This window comes from Polypterus senegalus, chromosome 11 (assembly GCF_016835505.1).
Source record: "Polypterus senegalus isolate Bchr_013 chromosome 11, ASM1683550v1, whole genome shotgun sequence".
Lineage (NCBI taxonomy): Eukaryota > Metazoa > Chordata > Cladistia > Polypteriformes > Polypteridae > Polypterus > Polypterus senegalus.
In genome coordinates, this window is record NC_053164.1 from 18,797,827 (window position 1) to 18,811,204 (window position 13,378).

Genomic DNA, 13,378 nt, shown 5'->3' on the forward strand with positions numbered 1-13,378 from the left:
TGCTGGTATGCGTCACTCGCTTCATATTCTTTTGCTGCCTTCTCAATTGTGTAATGCGTTTTTTGTTCAGAGCTCTTCCTTGTTCTCTACGTACTGCATTCACAGTCAGTTCACGTGAGCCGCTCTCTTCTGTGATCTTGCGATGTCCACGGCTTAATTTAACGTTAGCTAAGACCCGGCACTTAAAAGTTTCTCTCGCACTTTCGCTGAGTTTGTGCCAAACACCACCCTGACCATCTCATCTTCGTTTGCATAAGCACAGTCCTTCACCCACGAATATTTACCTTATATGGGCAGGCACTCAATTACGTGGGAGGCGTGATGATGCGGGACGCAACTTCACCTCACACGGCGACCGAGCTGCAGGCTATGGCCATATATATGGTCGAAAGTAGGTTCCAGTTATGACCGTTACGCGTAGAATCTCGAAATGAAACCTGCCCAACTTTTGTAAGTAAGCTGTAAGGAATGAGCCTGCCAAATTTCACCCTTCCACCTACACGGGAAGTTGGAGAATTAATGATGAGTGAGTCAGTCAGTGAGTGAGGGCTTTGCCTTTTATTACTATAGATATAAAGGTAATCCAAAAAATCGAGTTAGTTTGTACATAGAACCAACGTCTTTTCAAAAGAATCGTGCCTACTACGCTATTAGGTAACTCCACTCAGGCTAGGGCCTGTTACACTGTCTAAACAGAATTGTGTGGGCTCATCTATCTAACTACAGCCTTAGTGAACAGCAGGCTGTCAGCTCACTTCTGTGATCTGAATCAGAATATAAATAACAAGCTTGACTCTGAACTCAAAATATGTAAAATGGCAGACCTGGAGAGCATTTAGGCACAGGAAGAATGTAAAGTATTATAAATGAAAAGCAAAAATAGTAGATTTGAATACACAATGGGAGGTGTGCCACTGGAACATCTGCTTTATGACTTAGTGGACTTGTCACTGTCTGCATCACGAGGGTGAATAAGGTGTTTAGGTTAAACGGCGCTCCTGATGTATGGAGTGCACGTCAACGGAGATTATGCTTAAAGAACATTTGGTGTTTTTCAAGTCAGTTATTTCTTCACAGTCATTTGTCAAACAAAATTGTGTTCTACTGTAAAGTGAAGCATCTAAATCTCTTTATTATAAAAGACAATCTTGAGACTAAACTATTGCTAAGAGATTTTTTTCAAGTCCCGCCCTTCTCTCAACTATTTACGGGTAACGGCCTACGCCCGCAGTTCTTTTAGCTCTCATTCGTGTGAATGCTTTTGTCAGACACAGTTTCTGTGCTCTCAGCTCTTATAAATTTTTACATTTTCCTCACTTTAAGTTCCCAATAAAAGAAAACTTATTATGTCCAAATCTAATTGAAGAATTTCATCACCAAGGGTTGTCAACAGAAGAAATGAGTACACGGGCAATCCTAGCACAGAGAAACGATGAAGTCAAATGAATTAACACGAAAATTGTTGATCGGTTACACGGCAAATTGGTTAAATGCATATCAATAGACTATGCTGAGACAGTTGGTGGTGATGTTGCGGAAGATGAAAACATCGACTTACAATATCACGACAACCGTTAACACTATACGGTCTTCCACCGGCCGAATTACTGTAGAATGAAGGATGTACCGTAATGTTATTTTGTAATTTATGTATGCGTGATGGGCTATCTAATAGGATAAGATTAGTTGTATTCAAAATTGGTCAAACAATTCTGACATGTAAAATTTTAACAGGCGACAAGAAAGGTAATGTAGTACATCTTCCGCGAATAACATCAGACACCAAAGGAGATCTCGATATGCTATTTGTATTAAAACGTTTACAGTTTGCCGTTAGAACAGCTTTTGCTATGACAATTAACAAATCACAGGGACAAACATTCGAAAAAGTTGGTTTATTTATTAGAGAGAAAGAAAGAACATTCACTCACGGGCAGTTATACGTTGAGTTGTCACGATGTAACTTGTAACAAAGTTTAATATGATATCAATGAAAAGTTCATTCCAAATATTGTTTTTACTGAAGTTTTACAGCAAAGGTGTAAGTTTAAAAATTATTTCTCAAGCATATAATATTAGATTAGACACCCTACCTTTTATCATTGCAGAACAGTTTAAATACCTCGGGGTAAACATCACAAGTAAACATAAAGCTCTTTATCAACAAAATTTCGTCGTCTGCATGGAAAAAATTAAACAAGACTTGCATAGATGGTCAACCCTTCATCTCACACTAGCTGGAAGAATTAACACTGTTAAGATGAATATTCTTCCTAAGCTCCTTTTTTTATTTCAAAACATACCAATATACATTAATAAATCGTTCTTTAAGCAATTAGACTCAACAATAACCTCATTTATTTGGAATTCTAAACATCCACGCATCAAAAGAGCGACCCTACAAAGACAAAAGGCAGAAGGTGGCATGGCTCTACCTAACTTCCAGTTTTATTACTGGGCGGCAAATATACAGGCGATAAGAACCTGGACACAAATAGAAGAACATACACAGGCATGGACCGCAATAGAAGTAAAATCCTGCAGTACTTCTTTGTATTCCTGCTCTGCGCTCCAATAAACACACGTTATCGGCAATACACTAATAACCCAATTGTGCTCCACTCACTTAGAATCTGGAACCAATGTAGAAAGCATTTTAAGACGGAGAAGCTTCTTTCTGTGGCACCCCTGCAAGAGAACCACCTCTTTCAACCTTCACAAACATATGCAGTTTTTAATATCTGGAAAAAATTAGGAATTAACTTGCTTAGAGATCTTTATATAGACAACGTCTTTGCATCCTATAAACAATTACATTCCAAATTTAACATTCCAGCTACACATTTCTTTCACTATCTTCAAATCAGGAACTTTGTTAAACAGAACCTTCCAGATTTTCCTCATCTTGCACCCTTATCCACGCTGGAAAAAATATTGCTCAATTTTGAGGAATTAGACTCCATCTCTACAATATATAAAATCATTTTACAATGGGACACTGGGAAAATGACCTCTCAATTAATATATCAGAAAAGGAGTGGAAAGTAGCAATGCAGAGAATTCACTCAAGCTCCATATGCGCAAAGCATACAATTATACAACTCAAAATTATATATCGAGCACATCTGTCTCGACTAAAACTCTCCAAAATATTTCCAGGGCATGATCCAACCTGTGAACGTTGCAACCAAGCCCCAGCCTCACTGGGTCACATGTTCTGGGCCTGCACCAAATTAACATTATTCTGGACAAAAATTTTTAATTACCTCTCAGACAGTCTTGGACTCACAATCCCTCCTAACCCATTAACAGCTGTGTTTGGGGTTCTTCCAGAGGGTCTTAAAGTGGAGAAGGACAAACAAATTGTGATTGCATTCACTACACTGTTGGCACGCAGACTCATTCTGATAAACTGGAAGAACCCAAACTCTCCTCTTTAAGTCAGTGGGAAACCGATGTGTTATATTATTTGAAATTGGAAAAAATCAAATACTCAGTTAGAGGATCCGTACAGACTTTTTTCAAAACATGGCAGGATCTAATCAGTAATATTTTAAAATAAGTTTATAAAGCACAGAGAATTTATTAATTTAGGTATTTTTACAAGCCTTAAATTTTACACCGTTTGGCTTGCTCTCTCTCTCAGGGGTGAGGATCGATCTGTTCTTAACTCAATTCTTTTTTTTTGTAAAAACTTGATTGCTTTGTATGGATTGTAATAAAATTAATAAAAAAAAAAAAAAAATAAAAATTATTTGTGTGTTAATTTCAAAGCCAATCAGAACAAAAACATATAACACAACGAATAACTCTAACGCAACATGAAGCTTAATTTACTTTCAAATTATTAAATTTTACTGTTTTTTACTACGGTTAATTACTCGCTGTAATGTAAAATAGTTAGTTCTATTATGCATATGTAACAATTCCCATGAAAATAACAATCTGTTTAAATTGTACATCCGCTTTCCCATACGCGAGTGGCAGAGCCACAAAGTGCCTACTGCATAGCGCCCACCCGGGGGTTGGCGAGTGAAGCGAGCAGGGGGCAGAGCCCCCTAGTGTACTATATAATAAAACACCAAGGTCTGTGTGTCCAGTCCCTCAGAGCAGCAGTCTGTCAGTTTAGCTTTGGTGATGCGACGAAAGAGAAAATACTGATGTGTGAGCTGCATGAGGAGGAGTAAAGGGGATATGAGCCACACAGAGAGAGTGGCCTTCAAAGACAGAAAGTATAAAACCGGACAGGAGGCGAGAAAGGAGTCTTGAAAATAATGACAGCCTCGGAGAAGCAGGCCTTACGGTAGCACACTCGAGGAAAGGAATGCTGGTTAAGAGTCGTTCACACACACAAATACAGAGCAATGGCGCTACAGGTACACAAAAGGTCCTCCATCCATCCATTTTCTAACCCGCTAAATCCGAATACAGGGTCACGGGGGTCTGCTGGAGCCAATCCCAGCCAACACAGGGCACAAGGCAGGAACCAATCCTGGGCAGGGTGCCAACCCATCACAGGACACACACCCACACACCAAGCACACACTCGGGCCAATTTAGAATCGCCAATCCACCTAACCTGCATGTCTTTGGATTGTGGGAGGAAACCCACGCAGACACGGGGAGAACATGCAAACTCCATGCAGGGAGGACCGGAAGCGAACCCGGGTCTCCTAACTGCGAGGCAGCAGCGCCACCAACGCGCCACCGTGCCGCCCCACATAAGGTCAAGAGGTAGCAAATATTTTTAAATTATTCTGTGTTTTTGACAGGGACTGCAGCTAAAACCTAGCCTGTTCTTGTGTCTTAAAACGTAAGTCATGGTGCAGGGGTCCAAAGGTGAAAAAAACTTACCAAAGAGGTCCACTTTGGAGCAACAAAGGTTTCAGATGAAGAAAACACGCCTTAAACATTTCTTGTTGTGAGAAGTCAAGCAAAATGACACCTTTTATTGGCTAACTAGAAAGATTACAATATGCAAGCTTTAGAGGCAACTCAGGGCCCTTCTTCAGGCAGGATGCTTGCATGTCGTAATCTTTCTAGTTAGCCAATAAAAGGTGTCATTTTGCTTGACTTCTCACTACATTCATAATGGCTAACAGGTACAACACCCTAGTACTGTACTACGTTTCTTGTTACAATACAAGTAAACTGAAAGTAAAACTTTTCACCTCAGATTCCTGGTACTGTTTTCTGGAGGTAAGGTTGCATATCTCTCAGGGCCTTTTACCAATTTTATCCCAGGGCCACCAGCAATTCGCCAATTTTGTGTAGCGTCAGTCTGCATGTTATCCTACTTTTCTCTCTGCAGTTCCGTTTCTTCAACTGTTACATTCTGCCATGATGGTAACAAATGATGCTCTGTGCAAAAATGTGCCGAGTGTGTGATGGAGGGGCAGAGCCAATAGCATGTCCTGAAACCGTCTGATTTGAGTATCGGCTGCCATTCACAACGTGAGCCAGTGCCAGCAGGGCATGCATATACTGTACAAATCAGAGGATTCTTTATAAGCAACACCATCCAACCTCTGCTCCTTAGGGACAAGCTGACAGAGATGGGAGTAGATTCATACCTGGTGGCATGGATAATGGACTATCATACAGACACACCTCGGTATGTGCGTCTCGGGAACTGTAGGTCTGACATTGTGGTCAGCAACACAGGAGCGCTGCAGGGGACTGTACTTTCTCCGGTCCTGTTCAGCCACCATACATCGAACTTCCAATACAACTCGGAGTCCTGCCATGTGCAAAAGTTCGCTGATGACACTGCTATCGTGGGCTGCATCAGGAGTGGGCAGGAGGAGGAGTACGGGAAGCTAATCAAGGACTTTGTTAAATGGTGCGACTCAAACTACTTACACCTGAACACCAGCAAAACCAAGGAGCTGGTGGTGGATTTTAGGAGGCCCGCGCCCCTCATGGACCCTGTGATTATTAGAGACTGTGTGCAGAGGGTGAAGACCTATAAATACCTGGGAGTGCAGCTGGATGATAAATTGGACTGGACTGCCAATACTGATGCTCTGTGCAAGAGAGGACAGAGCAGACTATACTTTCTTAGAAGGTTGGCGTCCTTCAACATCTGCAATAAGATGCTGCAGATGTTCTAACAGACGGTTGTGGCGAGCGCCCTCTTCTACACGGTGGTGAGCTGGGGAGGCAGCATAAAGAAGATGGACGCCTCACATCTGGACAAACATATAATAAAACACCAAGGTCTGTGTGTCCAGTCCCTCAGAGCAGCAGTCTGTCAGTTTAGCTTTGGTGATGCGACGAAAGAGAAAATACTGATGTGTGAGCTGCATGAGGAGGAGTAAAGGGGATATGAGCCACACAGAGAGAGTGGCCTTCAAAGACAGAAAGTATAAAACCGGACAGGAGGCGAGAAAGGAGTCTTGAAAATAATGACAGCCTCGGAGAAGCAGGCCTTACGGTAGCACACTCGAGGAAAGGAATGCTGGTTAAGAGTCGTTCACACACACAAATACAGAGCAATGGCGCTACAGGTACACATAAGGTCATCCATCCATCCATTTTCTAACCCGCTGAATCCGAATACAGGGTCACGGGGGTCTGCTGGAGGCAATCCCAGCCAACACAGGGCACAAGGCAGGAACCAATCCTGGGCAGGGCGCCAAGCCACCACAGGACACACACACATACCAAGCACACACTTGGGCCAATTTAGAATCACCAATCCACCTAACCTGCATGTCTTTGGATTGTGGGAGGAAACCCACGCAGACACGGGGAGAACATGTAAACTCCACACATGGAGGACCTGGGAAGTGAATCTATCTATCTATCTATCTATCTATCTATCTATCTATCTATCTATCTATCTATCTATCTATCTATCTATCTATCTATCTATCTATCTATCTATCTATCTATCTATCTATCTATCTATCTATCTATCTATCTATCTATCTCTGTATTGTAACTCATGGATAAATTCAAGATGACTAAAATGTAATCCCCTGTTCCAGACTCATTTGCACCAATGGGTATTTCATAGACACAAAACAGACCCCATCAATGAGGAAGCTACAGAAATGCTACATCCTGTAGTCCACACTGATGTTACACACCTTCAGGGGGCTCCGACATTGGGGGGCTCAGGCAGTACATATGATAGCCTCTGTCGCAGTCATCACAGAAGAGCAACTGGTCCTGTGTGCACAAAAAGGGAGAGAACATCCTTAGCAATGAGTCCACCATCTCAAGACCCCTAAACAGCCCAGCCCAGTCCCGCCCCACCCTGAAGGCTCAGGAGACACTCACGTCATTTTCAGAGGTTCCACACAAGCTGCAGGACTTGCACTCGATGCACTGCCAGCGATAGGTCCGTACCGCCGCCGTCATGTTCACCGTGAACTGCAAGCAGGATGGGTGACCTGCAGGGAGACATGAGGGTTTAAATGGACGTAGATTAGACATTGATTTGAAACAGTGGAAGATGAGGAGGCAAAAGTGTGAAAACCTACAAAAATTAAAACTGCAAGGGAGGCCATCCCTGAAAATAAATGTTAAACACGTGTCATGATGTTAGGAAGCACACAATGCTGGGTGTGCAAAATGCTGTGTGGTCTCCACCAGACAGGAAGAACTAGAAGGCTTCCATTTATGAGCCGTTCACAGGCTGAGCTGGGTGGGGCTACATGTTCTCGTGCCAGGGAAGGGGGCGTGGCCTGTGACGAGTCTTGAGAGGATTTGTAAAAGAGGGCGGAGACTTTTCTAAGATATGAATCAACTGAACCGCACAATCGTTAGTGCCTGACTTTGTCACAGTGATGCTGAAGAGAATAACAGAAAGTAACCAGGGTTTACAGATAATAAAAGGGTTCACGCTGCGTTATTCTGGGAATGCTATGCTAATCTGACTAAGTGCTGGTTTGTGGCAAGGATGTAAACTGATTCACGGGATGCAGTCCGCATGATAAAGTGTCCATTTTAGCACTGAATGTTTATCACATGAAAAGTGTCTCTTTTGTGTGATGTTGGTCAGAAGTACAAGGTGAGTAGCTTTTCTTTGTGGCTTGCATATCCGTGTATGATGTGATTAGTTTATTTAAAATATCCATTTCTTAAGTGATAGCATTTAACTGTGCAAATGTATTGCATGCTAGTTGAAGTACCCCACACTGTCCAGATATACTTGTGTAAAAGGTTAAGGTAAGAAGGTAAATATTTGTGTGTGTTTCTAAATGCTGACCCTTTTGTCATTTCTGGTGGTCCCATCCGTCATCTACACGGCCTTTCAATCAATTTGTCTGCTCTCGTCAGCCAAGAATTTCTTCTTTTTGGGTCTGATTGGAGCCCATAACTGCTGCAGTTCCTTGCTGGGTTGGAGTTTTGTATATCCTGGGGCCTCACAAATGGATGGCTTATTGAATAATTTACATCATTGATACAACATAATGAGCCTGCGCAAAACTGCAAGTTTTACTGTTGTTCCTTCTATTGATTCTCTGTTCAAAATAAATTTTTAAAACTTCAGAAACTCTCTATGTCAGGCTTTATTAATTGTAATTATATGTGCAAAATTTCCTGAACATCTATGCAACGGTTTTGGAGTAACGTGTGCTGTTTGTAGTGTTGACCCTCCCATTCTGACTCCACACTGGAATTCCTGACCAGCTTTTAAAATCGCATAAACAATAACGTAAATACAAAATTTTACGAAAGTAGACATTTTGGAATGAGACGCAGCTTTTATGTTGGACCAAGCCATTGTTTTTATTGAATCACTTATGTGGTATGTAGATTTCACCATAAGTAGGGCCAAACCTGGCTGAAAGGTAATGTGGGATTTGGTTTTGCACAAACCCCCATTACAACCTTGTTTCTCGATGAATCTTTACAAAGGTCTGAAATTCTTCGAATGTTAGGTTGCATCAACAGTTACACGGACTTCAGAGTGATGTAGCTGGGATTTTAAGTTGGCTCAGCTTCATCATGCATGCAAAATCAGTAAGACTGCCTCATATTGCAATAAGGTGCAGTTTTCGGTTTTTGGCCTATCCCCGATTACATTTTTTAATTACGCCACTTAGCCTTTATTTTAAGTTGGACCCATGGCAACCTATGGGCAGAATTTCATGAAAATGGGTGCGTTTGGTTTTTTTGTGTGATTGGTGAAAAAACGAACAAAATGTAATCTAAGGTTTGAAACGAGGGCCTCAGCGTGCAAAACGGTTAAACAGAATGAAAAGAAGATGAAAAATTCAAAAGACAGCTTATTACAGTTTTATTTGTAAAGACTTACAGTTCAGCCAATAAGTAGTAACAGGACCCCCGATTATCACAGGGTAGGTCGCACACTGACTTGACGTCATATCTTGACGTGTTAACACCCCTGACATTAAAGCACTGTATATACGCACACATAGATTTGAGTACTGGGTCGACAGAGGGGCGCCATACAGGCAGGTGTTTAGATGAGTCAAGCACTACAAGTGCCATATTCCTCCTGACCACTAGTGGGCAGCAGGATTTCTCTGCTGAAGTAGTTAGGATTCCTTCACAGACTTCCGGGAAATGTGTTTCTCAGACGTTGTAGGAGACATGGTGACCAAGAAGTGCCTCTCCGTAGGCTGGAGTGGTCCCAGACGTACTCCTGGGAATAACTTTACAAGGGTCTTCATCTGCTACATCAGACAAGGGCAAAGTCAGGAGGTAAGAGCTTACCTGATGAGAAGGAAGAAGAGGCCAGTATTGTTGGGAAGAGACATGCAAGGTGGTAGGTAAGGCGATTGTTGGTTATAAGTGAGGCCAGAGAAAGAGGGAAAGGCCCGGGATGGATTTGGTATTTCTTACTTTATTTCTCCCCTGTAAGTTTCTAGTGCTTGCTATTAAATTATCCCTCCCATTAGTGGGCATTAGTGTCTCTGTTGGACACAGGATTGACTAGGTAGCCCCACTGTCACTATTTATCATTCTGTATGCACACATACCTGTATGATATATGAGCTTATACAGTGCATAAAGTCCATAACTGAGAGTCACCACCTCCGCAGTCTGTCCTAGACTCAGAGAATGCTAATCACAAGTAACAAACAATGTCTGTTAAGTTTAACACAAAATAAACCAAAATGTGTAAAAGTAACTGCACCCCTAGTGCTTCCATATTAGTAAGACAGTAATTTGAGCCACGGGCACTGACAGCATAGCCAATGAAGCATGGAGACTGGCGTGTTTATCTGTCCCTGTGCTTTTAAAGAGACGCACTCTATCAATACATGTGTACTGTATATATGTGTGTGTGACTAAACTAGTTTAGACTAGGCCAAGCCAGTTTGTCCAATGCACATTAGGGTGAATCGGTTTGGCCTAGGAAAGTGGGATTGCAGGCCAAACTAGTTTAGACTAGGACAAATCAGTTTGCCCTGGGAGCTCTACATTGATAATCTAGTTCGGACTTGGCTCATCCCATCTGCTTCGGCAAACTAGTTTGTCCTAAAATCAGATTCGGCCTGTAACATATATATATATTTATCTTGTCACACACGTGCGCATGGGAGGCAGCTAAAGGGCTTGAGTAAGGGCAGTTTCGAGACATACCGGGATGTGGCAGAGTGTACTGACTCTTTTCCTCCCTTGCCTGCAGACCATTCACGGGAGACTCCACCTGGTCCTCTTGACGTCACTTCCGGGACTGAGCCAATGGAAGGAGACCTTGCCGGCTCCGGCCCCTGTGATGTCACGTTCGGGCTCGAACCAATGGCTGAAGACCTTCATGAGCCCAACCCCTTTGACTTCACTTCCTATCTTCCCCTTTAAAAGCCTCCACCTTTTCCCTATTCCCTCAGTTCTGTTTTGGACTCGGTTTTGTGCACAACAGTGCTGTATCAATATAAGCAACTTCGCAGCCAGGAAAACAATTATACGGGTGGCTGCCCCAAACCTTTATATGACTCTGTGTCGAGTTTGTGACAATATATACACACAGTATGCACACATCTATGAATATGTAATGTGCTATAATATCTACATATCTATTATGTGATGCCTCATCCATCCATCTATCTATCTTTTATATAGTGCCTTGTTTATCTATCATACAAAGTCATATTGTTCATATAGCGTCTTTCTTATCTATTATATAGTGCCTTTCCTATCTATCTATCTATCTATCTATCTATCTATCTATCTATCTATCTATCTATCTATCTATCTATCTATCTATCTACATAGTATTTATGTGATAAAGAATGCCTGATTTCTATGAAGAAGTTAAGCTTGGATTTTTCCCTGTTTTTATGTTTTACTACAGATTCCATTCAATTATTCATTCAATTATTTCAATAATTCATCAATTTTATTCAATAATTCAGTCAAATATTATGTTGCTCTCTAAATAGACCCTTTTCCCTTTGATTTTATTAAAGTGCTGCTCCCATTTCTGGACTTTTCCCATGTCATGAACAGAACGTACAATTATCTCCCTGCGCCTCTCGCAATTTACACAGAAAGCTGCAGCCTGACAACCCAAAAGACTGCAGGGTGGATCAATTTTTGTCTCAAAAAAATGTAGAAGACTCTCAGGCACCAATTTATCTTGTCTCTTGAACATCAAGCACTTCATGATGTTTACTAGTGCAGGATGTGGAATGTCGGTTGTGTAACTGAATGCACTTGAAGACACCGAACAGGTTGGTGGACTTCTCTAAATCAGAAGCTTGCAAACAGAGAATGGTTTTCATGTCACCATACTGAAATTAAAGAATAAATAATGTGCTACTAATGCAGTATGTAAAAAAGAGACAATTATAACACTTCTTGTATGCTGGCAAAATGTTTTGAAATCTACATTGAATTTTATCTGCTGAACACTAAAGATCTTTTAAAATAGGTTGATTTCAGCAGAGTACTGAAATAAATAGTCCCAATATTTGATATTGTAAAATAAAGCAGCAGTCTCCATAAATCTACTGTTTGAGCTCATTTGAGTTCATCAAATCAAAACTCTTCAAAGAAACTAAAAATAACAAGCAAAGGTGAGTGAGAAACTCATGCGGGGTAACCCAGGGAGTGAATGGTGGGAGACTGAGAGGAGAGGCACTATATAAACAATACGACTCTCTATGATCGATAAACAAGGCACTATATGATAGATAGATAGATAGATAGATATGAAAGGCACTATATAATAGATAGATAGATGGATAGATAGAAAGTTGGATGAGGCACAACATAATAGATATACAGAGAGGTAGACAAATCCATATCCTATTCTGTGATGTCAGTCAGTCATTGTTTAACCCGCTATATCCTAACTACAGGGTCACAGGGGTCTGCTGGAGCCAATTACAGCCAACACAGGGCACAAGGCAGGAACAAACCCCGGGCAGGGCGCCAACCCATTGCAGGACACACACCCAGGCACCAAGCACACACTGGGGACAATGTAGAATCGGCAAAGCACCTAACCTGCATGTCTTTGGACTGTGGGAGGAAACCCACGCAGACACGGGGAGAACATGCAAACTCCATGCAGGGAGGACCCGGTAAGAAACCCCAGACAGGTCTCCTAACTGTGAGGTAGCAGCGCTACCCACTGTGCCACCATGCCACCCTCTGTGATATCATCTACTGTTAAATTCTTCTCTGTTTTTGTAATATTTCTGTCGCACTATTATATCGTATCGAGGATTACTTGTGTTCTGTTCTGTGTATTTTATTGTATTGACCCCCTTCTTTTTGACTCCCAGTGCCCGCCCAACCTACCTGGAAAGTGGTCTCTCTTTGAACTGCCTTTCCCAAGGTTTCTTTCCTTTTGTTTTCCTACAAGGGTTTTATGGGGAATTTTTTCTTGTCTCCTTAGAGAGTCAAGGCTGGGGGGCTGTCAAGAGGCAGGGCCTATTAAAGCCCATTGCAGCTCTCCTTGTGTGATTTTGAGCTCTACAAAAATAAATTGTATTGTATTGTATTGTAGACACAAAAGGCACTATATAATAGATAGATGAGCCAGTACTTAAAAAATATGAATAGAAAGGAAAGGCACATAAAAAAATATCTAGATAAAAACAATAGAAAGAACACTATATGATAAATAAGGCACTATCTAATGTGATAGATAGTTCGATAGATAGATAAGGCACTATATAATCAACAGATAGCTAGATAGATAGGAAAGGCACTATATAATAGATAGATAGATAGATAGATATGAAAGGCACTATATCAGATAGATAGATAGATAGATAAGGCACTATATAATCAACAGACAGATAGATAGATAGATGAAAGGCACTATATATTAGATAGATAGATAGATAGATAAGAGGCACTATATAATCAACAGACAGATGCTTTACTTGTCCCAACTGGAAACTCAGCTTTTACAGAAGCTCAAGAAATATAGAAATATTAT

At 41.4% G+C, this 13,378-nt stretch overlaps 1 protein-coding gene across 3 annotated transcripts in view; it reads right to left on the minus strand.

The window, feature by feature from the left end:
* dpf1 (D4, zinc and double PHD fingers family 1) overlaps positions 1–13,378 on the minus strand; it is a 358,128-nt gene that overhangs the window by 7,485 nt on the left and 337,265 nt on the right. For all 3 annotated transcript variants that reach the window (XM_039768120.1, XM_039768121.1, XM_039768118.1), the window contains 2 exons: positions 7,288–7,400; positions 7,095–7,176 (listed from right to left, as the gene is read on the minus strand). In XM_039768120.1, coding sequence (XP_039624054.1) covers positions 7,095–7,176; positions 7,288–7,400 — 195 coding nt within the window. The remainder of the gene's footprint in view (positions 1–7,094; positions 7,177–7,287; positions 7,401–13,378) is intronic.